Source organism: Odontomachus brunneus, unplaced genomic scaffold (genome assembly GCF_010583005.1).
Source record: "Odontomachus brunneus isolate Ranch 3 - 2012 unplaced genomic scaffold, Obru_v1 Obru_scaffold_142, whole genome shotgun sequence".
NCBI classification, from domain to species: domain Eukaryota; kingdom Metazoa; phylum Arthropoda; class Insecta; order Hymenoptera; family Formicidae; genus Odontomachus; species Odontomachus brunneus.
The window spans coordinates 263,873-285,958 of record NW_022639592.1 but is presented as its reverse complement, the minus strand read 5'-3'; the positions used below and the strand labels follow the sequence as shown (position 1 = coordinate 285,958).

The window sequence follows — 22,086 nt, the reverse complement described above, 5'->3', positions numbered from 1 at the left end:
ATATATATATATATATATATATATATATATATATATATATATATATATATATGAGTATGTATATATGTATGTGTGCGTTCTTCAGAAAGTAATGCAGATTCAGCGCTTTACGAAGATACCAAAGCGTTGAATTTGCACGCGTCGTATTTAGCTATTATTTTATCATCATAGATGTAGATATCAAACTGTTACGTTTGAACATGATTATGAGAGTTTTCCTTCGAGTAATTCAGTTTCTACAGTTTCAAAATATATATATAGAAAAATGTTAAAGAAATCGATCAAGATCGATTGATGAATACCATGTATTACCGCGAATGAAACAGTTTGTTTGTACATCTTTTTACTCTGGTACTTTTATATTACTTTAAATAATTCTAATAGTGCATGTAGCAAAAAATATACTACGCAAGAGTGTACGTAAGAGAAAAAGAACCAAGTACGTGTGGAATTTGTTTATAGAATCTTAGGACCGACTGCATTCTGTAAAATCTGCACGTATGACAAACTGCGATCATGTCAATTTGCTCGATCGTTAATCGTACGCAAGAAACGTAATTTATAAGTTTCATTATTATTTTTTAATCTATCAGACTTTTATATTTTCTACATATATTTTTTAAAATGGCTTTCCATTGAAAGATTGCTGATTTTTGGTAGCTTTTATTAATACGCACGTATGTGTACGTGCGTACGCGCGATGTTGATCGGTGGTAATTAAGTAAAAAGAAAATACGCATAAAGCGACCGAAGATAAATTCGCGAATTACCGAGAGATCCTGTCTTAGTCAACGAATGTTTCCGCGTAATATGTCTCCGACAATATCGAATGTTGAAATAGCCTCTGATCCGTGACGACCACATGTGATGAGAGACATGTACATTACATGCTGTATAACTGATTTAATGTAACCTAATTATTTAATTGAGTAAACATTTTATACGAAACTCTCGAGTGTGTATGTGTGTGCGATTCGACATTTCTTCAATGCACTTTCTCTCGCTTTTTCGACAACTGTACGTGATTATCGTTCGAGATAATTGAACATCGCCGAAGTAGCTGTATTCGCCTGATACCAATGTTACGATAAATAAGGAGATCTAACGGTTAATTTCTGTAGCGTGTCGGCGTGTAATCGTGTGTACGAAACCGGTGAAATTGGCGAACATGCGACGAGAGGAAGAGAGAGAGGAACGGATGGAAACGTGCCGTGACGGGGCGCTAATTAGTTTTGCAGATGGAATTTGTCTCCCTTGCCCTACTCTACCGCCCAGTCGCTACGGTCATCCACGTTTTTACACAGCTTAATGCGAAACGCAGCCGCCGACCACTTTACATGGAATGCATCAGTCGCGTAGTAAGCGTGAAAGTATGCCTGCGTGTGGGAAGCACATACGCAGACCATATATCGCAGGGACGAAGTTAAGTTGCGTGGATTATAAATTGAGTTACGTTATAGTGTGTATATATATATATATATATATATATATATATATATATATATATATATACACACACATATATATATATATATATATATATATATATAGTGTGTGTGTATATGTGTGTATATATACACACACACACACACACACTATAACGTAACTCAATTTATAATCCACGCAACTTAACTTCGTCCCTGCGATATATGGTGTATATACACACACATACACACATACACACATATACATACTATAATGTAACTCAATTTATAATCCACGCAATTTAACTTTGTATATACTTAATCCACGCAACTTAACTTCGTATATATTTAACTTCGTGTATGTGTATATATATATATATATATACACACACTATAACGTAACTTAATTTATAATTCACTTTAATTTAGTATTCATCTTGCTCAAAATATACATACATACGCGCGCGCGCGCGCGCGCGTGTGTGTGTGTGTGTGTGTGTGTGAGAGAGTGAGTGTCAGTGTGTATATTTTGAACGAGATGAATACTAAATTAAAGGATGTGAAGGATTGTCTGAATGTTTACAGCAAGTGAAACAACTGCGTTTCACACAAAGGTGATAACGTTTGTTTACAAACTCAAAGTTCACTTTCCCGACTTTGAATAGTAAGTAATCGCCTTAGATACAATATTTGCACTTACAATTTATAAATTTACCTTCCCGTTTTGTTTTATTTGCCGCACTTTCAACGTGACGCAATAGAGACCGGATGAATAAATATAAAGAAGAAACAGAGGAAATGGAAGGAGAACCGAAGAAGAGAAAGAGGAAGACCTTTCTCCGCCCCTGATTCTATACACGTGCAGCTCACGTGTGTGTCAGATTTTGCTGAGGGAAAGAGGGAGAGTAAGAGAGAGAGTAAGAGGGAGGAAGGAGCAGAGATGAGAGGAAGCTTCATATTCCGGAGGAACGGGAAGAGGCTGCGGCTCGACCGCTCATTGACGAAGACTGTATCACCGCGAGTGGTCGGCGAAAGCGCTATTCCGAGTTTGGTCATCGAATACCGGAGAAACGGAACATGGCAGCGCGCAAGAAAGAAGAATCGACGAAGCAACGGTATCAAGCGAACGCTCGAGAAAGGGATCGCACTCATAGGTGAAGATTTGTGAAAAGTTTCATTCTCGACGTGATGATAATCGTAATCGTAATGAACGGCGGAGTGTAAGATATATGTTTGAAGAAGATTACTCGCGAGGTACACTTTATCGCGCCAGGAAGATAAAGGATTCAGAGAATCGGTGGTTTTTTTCGATTGAAGAGTTTACTTTTAAACAGTCTAGAATTCATGTTTGTAAAAAACTAATGTCATGTGCTTGCGAGTTTGTATGTTGTTCGTAGTTTTTAGAACGCACGATCCGGACTTCTGAAAAATCTAGATAAGAGAAATATTTGAGACTATTTAAAAAAATAAGTTGTTCGATTTATCTTCCTAGAAGACGGTTAGTCATTTATTTGATACAAATGTGTTAACGATAAACATAATAAGCAAGATAGACACGTAACGGATATATTGATCGCGAGCGAAGTACGTCTTTTTTGGATTGCTGGGACGCAGGTGCGCGATTGAAGAAATGCGATCTTCGTTGTGCAGCGTGAACACGGCTTTCAGCGCCCTGAGAACTCTGATTCCGACCGAGCCGGCAGACAGGAAGTTGTCGAAAATAGAGACCCTGAGGCTGGCCAGCAGTTACATCAGTCATTTGGATGCCATACTCATTGTGGGCGCAACAGATCAGCCTTGCTCACGCCTTCTGGAGAACAGCGGCGTTTGTTCGACGAGGCCACAAGTTTGCACCTTTTGTTTGGCTATGCATAAAAGATACGTAAGTCAAAAATTTTAGCGATTTACGTTTGGACCTGGTGTCTTCCTGATTTCTCGTGTAGTGACGAATATGTGAAGTATTTTTAAAATTTTAAAATATATCTATATTGGCTGCCTCACGCAGAATAAAATAAGTTGTACAAAATATATAGAAATGTGTATATATTAGAAATATTTTTAATTATAATTGAAATAAATAAAAGATCAAATTTAATGTCTGTGTTAATATTTCGGATTAATACTCTAAAAGACTTTTGTGTTTGAACCACTTCTCTATGTATTAATGAAGCCTTTCACGATCGATAGTTAAAGTATATTTTTTCACATTTTTCTACTTCATATTTACAGAGTTTTAACGTCTCTCAAGTAATCCCGGATTATCCACACGAGACAATGCCGCCGTACATTCTTATGCCAACGAATGCTACGTGTTTCAATTTAAATGTAAATAATATTTAAAACTGAAAGGATAACACTGTAAACATATGTCTGTATATTTGCTTGTAAATACTAATAATATTTTTCTTCAGTAAATTTTATAATAATCTTATTAAAAATTAAGTTAAAATATGTAGATAATTATATAGAAATATATATATATATATATATATATATATATATATATATATATATATATATATATATATATATAGAAATAATTGTTACAAATATATCTACATTTATATAAGATTATCCTTATATATTATATAATATCATTTATGCTTGACGATAATTTATTTTATTAAACAGCGGTATATTTTCTGTTAGACCTAATCAGTCTATGCGTAATTTCAAAGAGAGAGAGAGAGAGTTTCAAATAATTTAAGTAATCCAAACGTTCCGCCACAAAACAGTCTTTATATACCGCTTCCTAGAGTCACTCTAAGCAGAGTTTGGTCATAATGCGCGATTTCGTCAAAATTCTGCAAGAAAGAGAGACATATTTTCAATCTCTTTCTTTGTTTATCTTTTCTTAATCTAACCTAAGCTACTACCATAGACGTACTATGATTGGATATTGTGTGAGATTTCACGAAACATAACGGACCAATCAAAAGTTATTTCCTTATGGCCAAACTTTGCTTAGAGTGACTTTACCGCTTCCTTCTCAATCGCGCTCATCAAAACATTCGAGCGTCAAATTTGGCGGCAGTCAACTACAATGTTAATCAAAGCAATGTCACGGTGATCGTATAACGCATAATTGTTCAACAATATTTCACCATTTTACAGATTGAAACGTTGTCGTTCACGAAAATAATTATTCCGTTGAATTTTCAATGCAAGTTAATAGCGTTATGCATAACAAAGAACATTGGATAGGAAACAGCACGGATCGTGAAATTGACTAGAGTAGTGAGGCGGCAGCTTTGAGGCGTTTAGTCGCGCGTCGTCAACAATGCAGTGAGGAGGTGTGTTGTTCTCGTTTTTCTTCCGCGTTTCTCGTTTGCCGTTCGTATTTTACTGTTTTATTCGTCGCGTTTCTCTTCGATTACAAGTCGAATTAGCGAGTTGAACGATGATATGTTGTATTGCCGGTAACAATCGTCCCGAATCGTCCATCACGAATTAGGTGAGTTCGATCCTCTTTAACGTGTGGCCGTTACACCGCCGCCATTATCTAAATAACAGAGATACAATTCACGGATTTCATGCAGTTGAATTTGTAGTGGTTATAAATCGTGAGAATTATGTCGATGCTTAAGATTCCCTCGATTAGCCCACAGATGTGGGCCCAATGACTACTTCATTCAATTTTAATACAGAATCTTCTAGAATCCTGACATATATGTGCATAATTTGCAAATCGTAACGATATCAGTAAAGATCGTAGTCACGAGCTGCCTTTAATCAGTAACATTTTCTGAGAACTCTACATCTCTACTCAATCGCATATTTCATATCTCACTTTCATAATTCCATTGCGATCGTTCGTATAACGTAGTGAGAGTATGTAGAAATTAAACACTATCACAATGGGTGCGTTCAGCGAACTCACAGTTGCATACAGTTGAGCAATTCGTCAATGTAATTGGTCTAGATTTAGGGATCTAACGGTAAGAACCAATAATCGCTGATTACTCACTGAGCGCTTTTTCCGCTAAACGCGCCCAATAGAGAAAACCAGGATACTAAAAAAAGATAACCGATGTGTAGGACACGGGAAATGCACGGAGCACGGGTACACACAAGTGCACTCTAGCGGTACGTTGAATCTTGAGAGAATCCATTGGCACTTATGGAGGATTTACATCGATGTCTGACGTACGACGTCCGATATCCAATAAAAGAATAGCTTTCCAATGGAGAATTGAATTCTCTATTAGAAAACTGTTCTATTGGATATCGAACGTTATACGTCGACATCGGACGCGGTGTGAATCCTACATTACCTTCCTTCTATAGAATGCGCACGCACCGTGCCGATTTCGCGCACACATGCGACGCGTTGATTGGTCGCGCCAATCATAGGCCGGTATTCATAGTCGAATCTTATTTCAAGACCATGTTAAGTAATGTCTTAAAATGCGAATACAGCTCTGTGATTGGTTCATGACATCTTAAGACGGTACTTAAAATGATCTTAAATATAAAATCAGACTATGAATACCGGCCATAGACAGAGAGGCAGTGAGAGCCGCCGCAAGCCACCGACTTCTATATATTAATTAGACTGCTGACTCTCCGAGAAAACTGTGACAAGTGGAGGGTGTGTAGGACGCCATATTTAGTGACTCTAACGCTCTATACACAATGCCAGGCAACAGGCAATAAAAACAGGGAATAGGAATTTGGATTGGTCAATTATTTCTATTTCCTGTTCTTATTGATTAATGCCTATTCCTATTGCCTGTTGCCTGGCATTGTGCATAGGGCTTTACTCACACATCATAAGGGCCTTTGCACATAGAAAAATTTTAACTGTACCGTAAGGTCGTAAGAAAACTGATCAATCAGAGTTAATTATTCTCCTTGCGTTCGAAGAATAAATGGCTGTGATTGATCAGTTTTCTTACGACCTTACGGTTACGGTTAAAATTTTTCTACATGCAAAGGCCTTAAAGCACACTGACAGTCACTGCTAGAGTCAATTAGATCAGATTTTATAACTTATTACTAAGGCTGCGTTCGTTTGGCGCTTATAGCACGTGTAAGCATCATTTGTCCTTGTTTAGCATTTGATAGAAACAATAATGAAATGATGCTCAGAACGTTGTAAGCGCCAAAACGAACGCAGCCATAGGCTGCGTTCAGGGAAACGCTATTTAGCGCTGTGAGCGTCCTGTATCCTTGTTCAACTTTCAAGAACAAACAAGGACAGAGCACACTCATAGCGTCTCCTCGAACGCAGCTATAACGAAGCGTTACTTGGAAATACTTTTCCTGAGTAGAGTAGTCGTGAATTGATCACGTGGTGCACCACACATAGATAGTACACACATATCAGCAGGTCACTCAATATGGCGCCTATCCCCACCACCAACTCATCGCCCAGAGTCAGCAGTCTAGTTAGTATATAGAAGTCTGTGCCGCAAGCGCGCGCGAGCCACTCGGCAGTACGTCGCTTTGCCCCGCGTGGCGTTGCATTCGGCCGGCGGCCATCTTGTGAGAGTGTCTCCTCCGTAGTGTTTGGAGGTTTCGTGAGACGGGACGGCAGCTAACTCCGCCGGAGGCTGGAAGTGCTGCTGAAGTGGTCGCAACGGTCCTTGGCAGTCCCTGGGCGTCCAGGTGACTTCGCGCGAGGCCAGGGTACCATCGAGCCGCCGGGACAGCCGCTAGCAGATCCTCCTGCGCGTCCGAATCCGTCGAAAGATGGTGAGTGTGCCCGCCTTAGTTAACACCCTCGTCGAGCCTAGATGTGTTGTCGTGAGCGCGCGACATTGCTCATTTATCGTCGACGTCGATCGTCATCGTCGTCAACAGTGCAACGCCAATCTCGCCGGCTCGCTCATTGTCACCGTGGCGTCCCGCACGGACGCAATCGCTTTAATATAATCCTGTATGTATTAATCATATAGCGAGTGGCGAAGAGCCGTCGCGAAGACGACTACAGTGATGACGACGACGACGACGACGACGACGACGACAACGACAATGGCAAAAGTGACGAGCGACACTCGGGGCACCCCGCGTTCGAAAGCGACGTTCGCGCCAAGTATTCCCCCTTCCGCCTCGCCGTCTTTGCTCCCTCGTAGGCGATCTCACCTGACGATTTCTCGTGCGGCGCGCGACAGAGCAATGTATATGTGGCTTGTGGCGCGCGTCGATCGTATATGGGGAAACTGACTCGGACGGATGGCCGACGGTCACGGGGGGCGGCGTTCGATTTCTCCGGTATCGTCGGGAAGCAAGGGAAGAGAAGGAGACGGGCGCGTTGTCGGGATCGCTAGTCTGGTGCGTCGTCGTTTGTTTCGCGTCGAATCTGTCAAAATTCACGATCGCCCTTGGGCTTCGGGAAACTACGGAACTGGCGTAACGTCGGCGGGTCAGATTTACGACGACACACGGTTCTACACGGAGATAATCTGTGTACGGTCGATCATGTTTCGTGCTGTCGCGAGTAAACACTGGAAATCATTCTTACACGAATTACGATGTCGGGAACTAAATTCGCAGATGAGAATCATAAAAGAGCGAGAAAGAGAGAGATGGAGAGAAAGAAAGAGAGAGAGAAAACGCGTTCTTCGCGGTCAAGACGACCCACGCCGTGTGTTGCTTGTTTGTTTGTTGTCCGCGCTTTTGGCTGTCACAGTCATCAAGAGAGAAAGAGATAGAAAAGAAAGGGTGGGGACTGATGGTCATATAGCGCGTAGCGTCCATCGTATATATCTCTCTCTCTCTCTCTCTCTCTCTCTTTCCTCGCTCCCTCCCACTCTCTTTCTCTCCTCGCGTTCACGTTCGTACCTACGTCGCGTGCTTCCGCGTAAATTCGCGTAGAACTGGAACGGTGAGCGACGACGTGTTGCCCCACCGGCTAGTCAATATTTTGTGTAGCGTAGTGTCGTCTTGCTCTCGCTCGCCTTCCGGATGCCGATCACACAGCTGCGTGCGTTACGCCAGTCTCTTTTCACGCGAAATCTGTCACTCGCGATCGACTCGAGACCCCCTTCGCTCTCACGACTCCTATCGTCGTCGTCGTAGGGAAAAAAATCTAGGGTAACCCTCGCGCTCGCTCTCAGGGTTAGATGGCCTCCGGACAAACAGGGAGAGCTCGATGATATGTATCGAGATACGGTTGGTAATCAATTGATATCTTCGAGTTGAAATCTCCTTTGCGTTCGCAATCGAAGTTTGTACAAAGCAACATCGCGCAATATCGCGAGAGTGTAGAGCAGAAAATTATGCGGGATAAAGTTATCAAAGTCAATATTTTGCGGAATAATGGAAACAAGCTTTCGATGCTGTCAATACGCAATGTCTCGTGTCAACAAAAATGAAGAAAATGCAAAAGATACATAGCCATTGTGGATGCACGATGTGTGATATCTGTTTTATTTTATTAAAACAAACGTCGTGTCTTCTCGGTGTGCCGCTCGAAATGTTAATTTTAACACTTCACGCACACTTACGTGCCTTCGTTCTGCAACGCGTCGCACGGTGCAATTGCGTGTCGAGTGATTTAACCGCCGCAGAATCTAATTCGGAGGTATTTAACTGCTTGTGTGAAGTCATAAAAAGGGAGAGGAAGAGAATAGTTGCGAAAGAGAAGCGAGATAGCCTTTGGCACGTGTTAATATACTTCTTCTGACCGTCGGGAATATGATTACGCGACGGCGTAATCCCTGGGTGTTACACATTTTGATATTAAAAAAATTACTGTGAAAATTTATACAGCTTATCGACGGAAGGAAGATGGTACGCGTGCCCGCGGAGAGAGAGAAAATAGTGAGAGAAAACGTGATTTTGCGCGAGTAAGAAAACGAGAGACAGAAACGACAATACGTAGCAACATATTTGCATTGCGGCGGAAACGTTGCGAAACGCCGATACTGTATATTTTCTCCGCGTATATACATTTTTGCTTCGATACATCGTAATCAACGTTCTCGCCCGCCGAGAGCACGGCGCTCTTAATTAACGAGTGCTGTTTACGTGTATATACAAATTGACGACTGCGAGACTCGCCGCTTTCGAATATTTCTGCGACGAGATATCGGCGAGGACGTCGATTCTCAATGGGATATAACACGCGTGACGATAACCGGCGAGCTTACAGCCTTCGCACACAAATTGCTGTAGCCATAACGTAACACGTACCGTAAGTGGCCGTCTACAATATGCGGAGTAAGCTTGGCGTAAGAAGTTGAAATAAGAAATAAAAATTATTTATTTTGCTTACGCTCTCTCTCTCTCTCTCTCTCTCTCCCCCCCCCTTCCTCCTCTCCCTCTCTCCAACTCTTACTCTAACTCCTTTATAGGAAATAGAATTTCCTTTACCAGAAATATTTCTCTAAAGTAAAAAATAATGTGTTTCTCTTAAGTAAAAAAAATAGTAAAAAAAATTTTTCCGTTATAAAAGAGTTGTAGTCTAGAGACATAAAAGTGAAATAAATTGTCTTCATATTTTATGCTCTAATCTACGCCAAGCTTGTTCTGCACATTGTAGACGGTCACTAAGAATTGGCCAATTGCGACCGAGTATCCTTGAAAAGGGCAATTTTACAGTTCAAAAATACTTAACATGCTTGACCAATTCTTACGGTACATTCTACAGCAATTTATGTGTGAGGGCCTTTAAGAAGACAAAGTCAAAGACTCTGTTTCTAGAGAAAGTTCCCTTTTTCCCCTTTTGTGTGCGAGCATATTATTGTGCGTTTCCTGGTATTTCGTAGAAGTTCAACTTTCCTCGAAGGTCCACACGATCATGAAACAGTCGTAAATGACAGTCAGATGCTGCTTCTCAAGAAGTTCGCTCACTTAAACCAATGTGCTGAAAACCTAACGTGCAAAAATCTAACATAATATTGATTGCGCTAAGATACATTTGTAGTTAAAACTTCACGCGATTTGTCTACTGCTCGTGAGAAATTTGATATTGAATATCGCAATTTTGCACGTAGGATCTTATGGCAAACACAATATAAGTGATTAATGCTTCGGTGTAACTTCGTGAAAAATGATATCATCTGAACGAACAACTTATCGTTATAAATATTAGTACGGCATAAAAGAAAGAATAGTACTTACTATTTGTGTAACGATCGATTCTCGAAAACTGCTGTTTTATGCTTTAAGCACAATATTGTGTTGAAGGAAACGTGACAAGGTGTCGTGATTATGAAATTAGTGTCGTATTAACATCTATTATTTAGGCAGAGTGAAATAAACATATAAAGGCATAATTTTGCTTAATAAATATACTGAAAAAAAATTATCTTAAAACCTTAAATCAGGTAAGCAATATTTGATTTCAATAAAGATAATTTAGATTTAAGTAAATATGCTAATGGCACCCCTTAAAGAAATATTTGTTGATTTTAAGATAATTTTTCTCTCAGTATAGCGGATTTATATACAGGGTGGCCATTTTAATTTATCCAGCTGAATATTTCGAAAACTAAGCCGGCAGACAAAAATGTTTCAGACAAAAGTTATATGGTTCGATAAAGGACATAAGAGGGTACCATTGGTTTGACCTTGCGTGGCGCCGCCAACGTCAGGTTGAGATCAACTTTGCTTTTTTAAATAGAAACATATATATTTTTTTATTACGGAATTTTATTCTACATAAAGAAATAAACAACTTTTGTTTGAAAACATTTTTTATACGACCTCTATTTTCTCAGATATTTACGGAAATATCTACAAAATTATTGGTTTCAATAATTTTTTTTCTCGAATTCTATCAATTTTACCGAAAAATAGCAAGAGAGAAAAATTGTTTTTTCTCGTAAAGCTCTGAGAATTTCTTCAGAATTTTTCGATTAACTTTTTAGTACTTCAAGTAAATGCAAAAAATGCAGTAAATATTCCGTAAATATCTGAGAAAATAGAGGTCGTATAAAAAATATTTTCAAACAAAAGTTGTTTGTTTCTTTACGTAGAATAAAATTCCATAATAAAAAAATATATGTTTCTATTTAAAAAAGCAAAGTTGACCTCGACCTGACGTTGGCGGCGCCACGCAAAGTCAAATCAATGGTATCTTCTTATATCCTCCATCGAACCATATAACTTTTGTCTGAAACATTTTTGTCTGCCGGTCTTAGTTTTCGAAATATTCAACTGGATAAATTAAAATGGCCCACTCTGTATATATAAGTCAGTTCCCCCGATGTTCGACTAAAGATATGCCGCTCCTTGAATGCACTGAAAATACGTATCTGGTGAATAAATTCCTTGAGATGAATGGTCAAGCGAATGCGTGTCAGAAAAGTGGATTGTTAGTTCGATATTACAAGTACAATGAACAGTGCTGATCAGAGCCGTCCGGTGCAATAATACCAAGGTTCTGCGTCCCCGAAAATCACGAGAACGTGTCACGAGCCTCGTAGCGCCTGGGATACTCGATGGAACGCACAAAATAGCGCGACGCAATGTCCGCGAGACGTCGCGATTTTCATTTGACCGGACAAAATACATTCCTCGAGAGAAGAATCTCAGGCGAGATAAGATCGTCCCTCGCGCGATTTTCGTGCGGCGCCCGTACGAATATAAGAGACTTGCTTTGATTGTTTAGAGTTCGGCTTCGACCGGTGGTACGGAGGGGTCTAGTCCAGCCTCTAGCCCTGCCTCGGCTGCGAGTCTCACGATGGCTGCGCCGAAATACGGCACGCTGGTACCTAATCGTATTTTCGTTGGTGGCATCTCGGCCAGCACCAGCGAGGCGGAACTTGCACAGCTCTTCTCGGCCTACGGCAACGTTAAGGCTACGAAAATTATCTCTGATCGTGCCGGCGTGTCCAAGGGTTACGGCTTCGTCACTTTCGAAACGGAGGAAGAAGCGAAGCGTCTTCAGCAAGAGGTTTGTGCCGCGAGACAATCGTCCTGACGTCTCAGCGTGATCATTCTGACAGCTGAGGCGACTAAAGGAGGCTTGTATTAATAATAGTTGTCGCCTAAACTTGTCCTATGTAAGATATTCGAATTCTGATACAGAGTTAGACCTCAATTTTTTTCCAATTGAATTGTGACATATGTGACATTTATATCTGAAATTGTTTTGATATTCGCTATCAGTACTGAAAATCTATAACATATATAAGCTATAAATTTTTAGTATTGCCAAAATAAATATTAGGATAGCATGGAATCGCGTTTTAACTGGAAAAAACTTTCATTTAATTATGTCTCATATTAATAGTCATTTCTTAAGACATATTTTAGATAAGATATTCAGATTTGAATTTAGAATTGGATGTGTTGATTGAAAAATTCATATCCAACTCTAAAGTCAGTATTAATATTCGTTATTCGAAATTTATCTCACGTAAGATATTCAAATTATAATTTGGAGCTGAATCTGAGCTTTTCCATTGAATCATGTGACATACGTGACCTTATACTTGTAAGTCGTGATTCAACTGAAAAACATCTAATTCTAAATTTAAATTTGAATATCTCAAAGCAATATTTTAAAGCAAATTTCAAGTAACGACTTATACATTTCAAGTAACGATTAATACAGATCTAAATTCAAATATAGGTATCTCACTTGAGGCAAGTTTAAAATACCATTGAATGATTATTGATACAGATTTTTTAATGAAAATATTATTTGAGGTTTACTCAAGTTTCGAGTAACAACTATTGATACGAGTTTGAGAGATAACGAAGATTTCTTTTCTTTTCCTCCTATTTTCTATTTGTTTTTTCTATTTTTCCACTCATCATTACAGTCCGAATGCATCGTCTTGAGAGAGAGAAAGCTCAATATAGCGCCCGCGATCAAGAAGCAGCCCTTCAACAGATCTTTCGACGGTGGCTCCGGTTCGCCTCCTTCCGTGCCTACGAGTACTTACTATTACACGAACGGTATGCTAATAATTGCGCGCACGACACATGTAACAATGCGTCGCGAACAATCGGGAGGAGCGTCAGAGACCGTATTTCTAATCGTTTCTCTCTCTTCTTTTCTCCCGCGTGTGTGTACAGGTATGGGTCTTGCTTATCAGAACGGTATGACATTCTATAACACGGCAGCTCCCGCACCGGCAACTTCCATTGCTCCGCCGACGGACCCGGGAACGATTTATCAAGCTACGGGAGTGTTTGGTGAGTATTATTAGCGAATTATATTATTATATAATATTTATTATATATTATATATATATTATATATATATTATATATAATATATATTATATATAATATATATTATATATAATATATTATATATGTATATATATTATATATCATATCTTATATATATATATATATAATTTTTTAGAAATATATATATATATATATATAGCAATATATATATATATATATATATTGCTAAAAAATTATATATATATATATATATATAATTTTTTAGAAATATATATATATATATATATAGCAATATATATATATATATATATATTGCTAAAAAATTATATATATATATATATATATAATTTTTTAGAAATATATATATATATATATATAGCAATATATATATATATATATATATTGCTAAAAAATTATATATATATATATATATATAATTTTTTAGAAATATATATATATATATATATAGCAATATATATATATATATATATATTGCTAAAAAATTATATATATATATATATATATAATTTTTTAGAAATATATATATATATATATATAGCAATATATATATATATATATATATTGCTAAAAAATTATATATATATATATATAAGATATGATATATAATATATATACATATATAATATATTATATATAATATATATTATATATAATATATATTATATATAATATATTATATATGTATATATATTATATATATTATATATCATATCTTATATATATATATATATATATAATATATATTATGTATCATATCTTATATATATATATATATATATAATTTTTTAGCAATATATATATATATATATATTGCAATATATATATATATATATATATTGCTAAAAAATTATTTTAACGGAAAATTAGGATTCTTTAAATTATGTATATATCCATTCTCAAAGCGTTGCTTTGTATAATTTGCGTGTTTAGTCGAAAGTCAGAATCAAATTTAGAAGGAAAACAGATCTCATGGTAATCTTGGATTACTCTTATGGGCAAATGAAACGCAAACCAGCGCGAGTTTATAAAATGACTGGGCGAGATTTTTACACATTTGAATAATTAACGAAAGCAACGGAATAAAGAAAACACGTGCCTAATTTATCTATAAAGTTGTACAATCGCAAGCTCGAGCGAACTTTTGCCCAGAAAAGTATTAATAGCCGCTGAACAGGAGGAGCACTCTCGAAGGCGAGCCCTCTCGACAATACAAACGCGGACAATTTTAATCTGGGACGCTTATTGTTGACTTTATGGTGACCGGTGATGTAAATGTTATGTCTAGGTCCTCAAGCCGCTACCGGCCATCAAACGTTCGCTCCTGTGATGTATCCGTGCCCGGCGCCGTCGTTGTACATGCCACAGCAATACCAATACTCGCCTATGCCGGTATGTAAAGAATATCGATGGCTTATCAGTCGTTCTACACTTCTCTGTCCTCTTTGATCCTTCTCCTTTCGTTTGGAAAGGCCCGACTCCTTGGGTATTCCCTATACACACGTATACACGCACATACACACACATAGATACTAGCATTAAGATCCTGTGACCGTCTTTTCTATCTATCTCTATCTTTCTCTCTTTCTCTTTCGTCTCTATATTTTGTATTTTTATTAAACGGTATATCGGTTGCGGTTTGACAGACAAACGGTCTGATGGGGGAAGCTATACCACCGGCGTTTCTACCCAACCCTCAGCAAATGCCTACTTACGTCCTTCTCGACGCTATACAGTATTGAGGTCTAAAGGTATATGGTCTATGCTAAGCGACTCGAGCATGCCGCTCGTCATCTCTTTAGCATCTTTCCTTTTTTCTTTGTTGCCAAACCTCTCTCACACGGCCTGCCGATGCATGTTCTCGTTCAGTGCCCTTTTTGTCTCACAAATCTGTGACTTGTGCTCTCATACACGTATTCCTTTTAATAATGGTTTGTGACTAAGTGTTTTTACGACGGAGATGTGTTAAGGCGCTTTAGCGACTTTTGTACTCGTTGCACTCGGCATGTTTGCTTCATTTCTCGCATCGTTGTTCGTCTCACCTGCCGACGACGCCAGTAGTAGTTTTCTCGTACGCGACGCGCGTTTACTGAAACGATATCTTCCCGCTGTTTAATATTGTCGCGGTAGACCTCCCTCCAAGCGGAACCTTTCTGACACTCAGGAGAATAGCGCGGAAATAGAATATATATCGAAAAGCCATCCTCTGTAGACTATCTATCGAGAAGCGTGTTTATTGTACATAGGCATGTGCGCAAAGTGGACTTAGAACGGCTTAATTTCGAGATTCTCTCAATTTCTTTCTTCCCTCTTTCTCTCTTCTTTTTTTAATGTAAGATATACGTACGAAACGATAAAACGATTTACTTTGGACGTTGACTGTCAATAATAAATAGTTACGCCACGTAGTAATTAACGCTTCGTTCATCAGTGTAATCCCCGAGTGATTCGTCTCTCACATGCTGCGTTCTCTTCTTTAATTTGGGATGATCTAGGAAATGACAGATCGTTACTCGATATCAAGACACACGTAGATCGAAGTGTATATGCAGTCTCGCTTGTGTGTGTGACTCACATAGAGTTACTTTATATGGACCTGTTACTTTCATTATGAACAAGCATTGTTCTCATAAACGTCAGTTAAAGTTCGAGCGAAATATATCTTTCTATTTTCATTTATAAAAGAGAAACAAGAATCGAGTAGATAAACTTTAATAACTTTGAGAGCTTTATCTACGTTGCGCGCGTACATGGATGATATTTTATTTGTCGATTATTTCTATTGATCTTTTTCGTGTGTATATACCTCGGATACAAAATTAATTACATTCATAAACGTCACAATGTTCAAGAATACGCCAGTTTGGCATAATTGATGCGGCAGTAAAACATCACTCTGTGTAATATGATTTCACGTTGAAAACAATTAACAAAAAAGCTTCACGGGATTTCACACGGGAGAGTAAAAATATGTAGGAAACAGATATCTCCCAAACGGACACAAGCTGTGTACGTGCGTTCAACGTTCAAAGAATTACACACACAGTCCAACACTGAAAGAAAGCAAAATTGTAAGTCACCGAAACCGGCGAATTCAATGTCTTTTTTTTTTCTTTCACGGAAACAGCTTGAGAAAGACGTGAACACTCGCGTCGATCTTCATAACTGGAATGCCGGCGAATGAGCAAGGATACTCAAATTGTCCTTATGTTTTGTCTACAGTACGAAACCTACTACGCAGGAGCGGCCGCTGCTGGGGCGCCCCAGTACTTGTACGCTACCGGCAGTTCGCAGAGCAACACGAGCGGTGGCGGCAATAATTCCGGCAGTGGCAATAATGGTACAGGAGCGACTAGCCCGCCGACGGCGGGCCCACCGCCGCCTCTCCCATCTCTGCCTCCTCCACCTCCGACGCACTTTTACGCTCCTGCTGCACCGCCCCCACATCATCATCCACCGGTGCCCGCGGGCCCACATCCTCCCCCAGCACAGGTGGATCATCTGTACTACTCTTTTGCAGCTGGCCCGCACCCACCGCCTCCGCCGCACGCACCTATGGGACTGACCGAGCAGCAGCTGTTGTTGTATGCTACGGACGCATCGTGTCAGCAAACCACCACGTCTGATGGTCAGACTGCTCAGCAGGAGGTAAGCTGTTTTGTTTTGTTAAAGTTCCTAGTCGTTGATTCCATGTCGACCTACGTAGACACGTTTGAGCGTTGCTAGAGTCTCGCGATCGTGAGCGCTATACGAGCCTCTGATGCTCGACGTTTTCAGAATGTTTATTCGTTTGAGTTGCGTCCTAATGTTCCGCGAACGCAAGGAGAGGTACTCTTTCCACGTACGTCGCTGTAGAGTCGCCCTTTATCGACGTGCAACGGTAACTGGTGGTGTTACTAGTCACTATTAACGGGCGAACTGTCGATGGTTACATTCGCTATGAGAATTTATTCTCCATCACATTGCACAAGAGCGCGCGCGCGCAGGATTGACGCACGATGGCGCACGATGCGCGATAATAAAAGTGGAACGAGGTCGGTTGTAAAATCGTCACGCGTCCGAAAGATCTCCGTTCCGCGATAGAATTGTCCACGTCCGCTGTGCCTCTTTGTTTTTTTTTTTTTCTTTTTTTTTCTTCCTCAAACACATCTTATCATCAGGCAGCGCGTTGAGCGCTCAATCCCATTGAGCGGTAAGCATTATTTTGTGCAATAAAATCGTAGGATTCACGTTCGACGCCGAGCCACTCGGAGCAACCGCACAATGAGGCGCAGGCTGCCTCAGGCTCAGCCGCAACAACACCTCTGGTGTCCCTAATGCCCGTGAAATTCCCCGTGTCCGGTCGTTACGCTAATTACCAACCGATCGCGATACACACCGCCGCCGCCAATTTGCACAGCGCGCAAAACTGCTCGAGCGATTCCGACGACTGCACCGCCGCCAATGCGCCGATGCACTGTCGCACAATCGTTTATCACCCGGCCACCGTGTACATTCCACATGCACCGTCGCCTTACCACGGCGCGTCCGGCACTGCTAGCCTACTGCCGACACCGTACTCGGCGAGTTCGCCACATCAGTCATACGACAACAACGTAAAGACGCATGTTCATCACAACTCGAGAGACGGCGGCGGCGGCAAGTACACGGGGGTCACCGGCGGTCAAGGGGGTAACTACACGAAGGGGGGTCAACAGAATCACGGATACCATCCGTTAACGCATCATCAGAACACTCATGCCAAGTCGTCACAGCATACGCAGAGCGGTTCACAGTCGCACAACCACAATAATAACAACAGCAAATGTAGCGGCAATGGGGCGGCGGACGGGTCACACAAATATCAGACGATAGCGATGTCGTCGCGATTACCAATACCGTATAATAGTAAGAGGACGGCTGGATCGAATGTGGGCTCGCCGGCGGCCTGCTTCCTCAAGTCCGGTGGCGGCGGTGGCGGCGGTGGCGGCGGTGGTGGCGGAGGCTACGGATCAAACCAGACCGCGCACAGGGTCAACCTCACGGCGTCCAACTACGGCGCGCACAAGCCGACTGCAAACTATATGAACGCGAACGTGTCCGGCTACGAGCACGCGGCCAACGGGCGCAAGAGCTACGGCAGTGACGATCAGACGTACTACGACATCGGCAAGTCGATGAGCGGCTCTTACGGCTCAGGTCGTAAGGGCGGTTGTCTGCCGAATAACAACGGCTATAGAGGAGGAGGAGGTGGAGGAGGAGGAAGTGGAGGAGGAGGAGGGAATGGAAGCGGAGGTGGCGGCGCCCGGTTGGACGCGTTCGCGAACGACAGCAACAGTCGATCTAATAACGATGTCAACTACGATACCGCCTGTCAGACTGCGGACGGCGTTGCTACGACGCTACCCGCTCACTCGTCTTCAGCCAACAACGCGAGCGCGGACAGTCAGGAGAAGCCGGCGGCGAGCCCACCGCCAGCCCCCTATTCACCCATGACACGGCCCCTTCCAACTGTCTCACCACCCACCCCCCAGGTCCAGTTTTACTCCGCACCGGCTCAGAACCGTTACCAGCAGACCTCGTCCATGCCCCCGTCCCAGCAGCAGTCCATCGGCGGTCAACAGCAACGTCAACGCTACTCGGTTACCCAGACGTTATCGTCCACCAATCGGAAGCCGTCCGACAAGTACTCGAGCACTGGCTCGCAGACAACGACGATGCTGCGACAACCCAACAAGTACAAGGTGAACGGTATAATGCAGTCGACAGCGATGGCGGCGACCAAGCTCAACGACGACGGTCTGGGAGGCGCCGGCGACGGTCCGACAGCGGGCACAGTCAACAGGATGCCGATAACGCCGCCCGGTACACCACGCGGCCATCCGGCGGCCGGCGATCAGATGAGCGATCAATTGAGCGAAACGTGCCATCAGATGCAAGCGTTGACTCTGTAGACTCTCTCTTCCCAGCCATTTCTTTCACGTCTTCGCCCTCTTTGTTGTCTTCTTATCGAGATATGTTATCTTAGGAGAGCGGAAAGAAAAACTACGCGCGACCTAAAATGACGGCTACAAACTGTGAAAACAGACGAATGCGGGATCGACACATACTAACAGACACACAACATACGTACGTACGTATATACGCGTGCACGTACACGAAACATGTGCAAACACACAACGCTACGGTATAATGTTCTCTGGTGATCTCAGACCCACACAACACGCGAAGGTAACGTTCGCTATGGAAAAACGATATCTTTCCTCGGTTCTTGATCGCGCGATGGCTAGCTGATCTCCGCGGAGAATGTGATCCTGACGGACCTGTACAGACGCGTGAGCGCGCGATAACGGCTACGATATTGTTAATTGTTACATGATGGGTTATGAAGGGAGAGAAAGAGACAGATGACGGACGTACCTATGTTGTACAACTTCGTGCGAGTTGGTGATCTTTAATGAGAAGTGCGTAGAAAAGAATTAAGAGAGAAATAAAACTTCTATCTTAATAGGCACATATACGCGCAGGTACGATGCGTCATTTACATACATCTACGTTATATATTACATACCGTATAATATTACATACTACTACAGTATCCAATGTTATATGCGTGATAGGCTCGACAAACCATGAATCTCGCGAGCAAGGCTAGATTAGTTAGCAAAAGATAGAACCGAGAAACAAATGAAAAAAATGAAGAAAACAAATAATGTTGTTATCGTACAAAGACGAGCGATTTTGTCATGTGTTCAAAAGAAAAATAAACAAAAGAGTAAAACAATGCAGAGAGAAGGGTAACAGGGAGGCGAGATAGGGTTGATTTCATAAAACGGTTGCTCAAGGCACTGCCACATCTCCATGATTTTTCATTTTTTACCGCCGAGGACGGTAATCCGTACTTATAGTTTCTCTCTCTCGTTAGAGTAACCGTGAATATATATACATATATATTTCATCACGTAGAGCGGAGTATAACACCGATTTGTTGTTCCTTTCGTTAACAAATTTTCCGCGCAAAATGTAACGTGTTGTAGCTGTTAATACGAGAAAAAAAAAGAGAGACCCAAGTACGAAAGACGAATCGCTCCGTACCCACAAGCGAATAAGGTAAGATATTAAATGAAAAAATAATGAATTAAAAAAATGTGTCGGCTGTGAGCTTCCAAGCAAATAACAATAATTAAATTATTATAATATTAAAGGTTAAATAATATTCTACCTAATTGTTATGAACGTGGATTTCTTTTATCTATAAATGTGAAATAAATTTGTTATCTCGTATCTCGCATACCGTAGCTATGATTGTCCATTCTAGAGAGAGAGAAAGAGAAAGAAAGAAAAAAAACAGATGGCAACGGAAAAGCAAATGAAGTTTGTAGCGCCGTCACATGTAAAAATGATACGGCGCACGTTTAACGGATGATATTTCGATGAACATCCGAGAACGTGTGGTACGTAGAGATAATACGATACGCGACAAAGGCCTAGGACGCGTAGGGAGAATCTGTGAGAGTTGTTAACAAAGAAATTAATTTATTGAAAAAAAGCAAGAGTGCCTTCTATTTGTTTTCGTGATTGTATTGTTGAACATTTGTTGCGTTACGTTCCGAGAGCCTCTAATGTTGTTATAAGAAAAAAGAGATGTTTGAAGAATGTTGTTCCTCTATTTATTTATTGATTTACGGGCATGCGTATGCCGCCCGACTATATCCAGCGAATTCGGTAGTGTGAGAGTATGATGCTGTAGTAAGATGTCGGTACCGGCGAACCATAGTGAGAGCGAACGTGAAAATGTAGCAATCGAATCGCATAATAATTGACGTTGTTGTCATGTCGATGAAAGAGAGAGAGGGAGAAAAAGAAACGAATGCGATGAAAGGTGACGAATGCGATAAGGATTGTGAATGTGAGCCGAATGAATGAATGTGAGGTAGATAGGGAGGAAGATAAAAGCAGCAGCTCATTTCGACACCTACTTCTACGTATTACACAGAACGCAGAGAGATGATATCCTCCCTCATAAACACATATATATATATATATATATATACACATATATACAAATATGTATGCGTATATATCTATCGTGTGAATACATGCTGAATAGAAGTTCTCGTACACACGTACGTATGTCGACATATACGCATACATATGATATACTCGCGATTATAACATATACCGAAGATATCTAGGGTGCAAATGCGGAAAAGAAGATATGCATACTTATATAGTCGTGTGTATTTGTGCGCGCGCGAATCTGGATAGGTGGCTGTGACTTATTGCGTGCAAGTACAGATTTATATGTAAGCATACGTGTGCTCGTGTATCTACTCACTCACACCATATACAGATATGCACACACAAACACACACACATTACACACACCTGCATAACGCATACTTACATAACGCATATTTCATATATATATATATATATATATATATATATGTGTGTGTATATATATACACACACTATACATATTATACGTGTATCTTTATATGTATATATGTGTGTATATATATATATATATATATATATATATATATATATATATATATATATACACA

The 22,086-nt window shown here is 40.6% G+C and overlaps 1 protein-coding gene across 4 annotated transcripts; it reads left to right on the top strand.

Annotated features, from left to right (window-relative positions):
• The first annotated feature begins 12 nt into the window (after nt 1-12).
• Nucleotides 13-21,172, top strand: LOC116850300 (trithorax group protein osa-like). 4 transcript variants are annotated; one of them, XM_032828414.1, is made up of 9 exons: nt 13-1,358; nt 2,010-2,578; nt 3,075-3,270; nt 11,986-12,270; nt 13,145-13,280; nt 13,401-13,520; nt 14,826-14,929; nt 16,760-17,185; nt 17,761-21,172. In XM_032828414.1, the coding sequence occupies exons 2-9, from the start codon at nt 2,502-2,504 to the stop codon at nt 19,468-19,470; spliced, it is 3,054 nt and encodes a 1,017-aa protein (XP_032684305.1). In that variant the 5' UTR covers nt 13-1,358; nt 2,010-2,501; the 3' UTR covers nt 19,471-21,172. The 4 variants fall into 4 exon arrangements, with proteins under 4 accessions (XP_032684305.1, XP_032684303.1, XP_032684302.1 ...); XM_032828412.1 differs by lacking the exons at nt 13-1,358; nt 2,010-2,578; nt 3,075-3,270 and adding exons at nt 4,723-4,878; nt 6,933-7,121; XM_032828413.1 differs by lacking the exons at nt 13-1,358; nt 2,010-2,578; nt 3,075-3,270 and adding an exon at nt 8,196-8,540 and having other exon boundaries at nt 16,760-16,877; nt 17,058-17,185.
• The last annotated feature ends 914 nt before the right edge of the window (nt 21,173-22,086 follow it).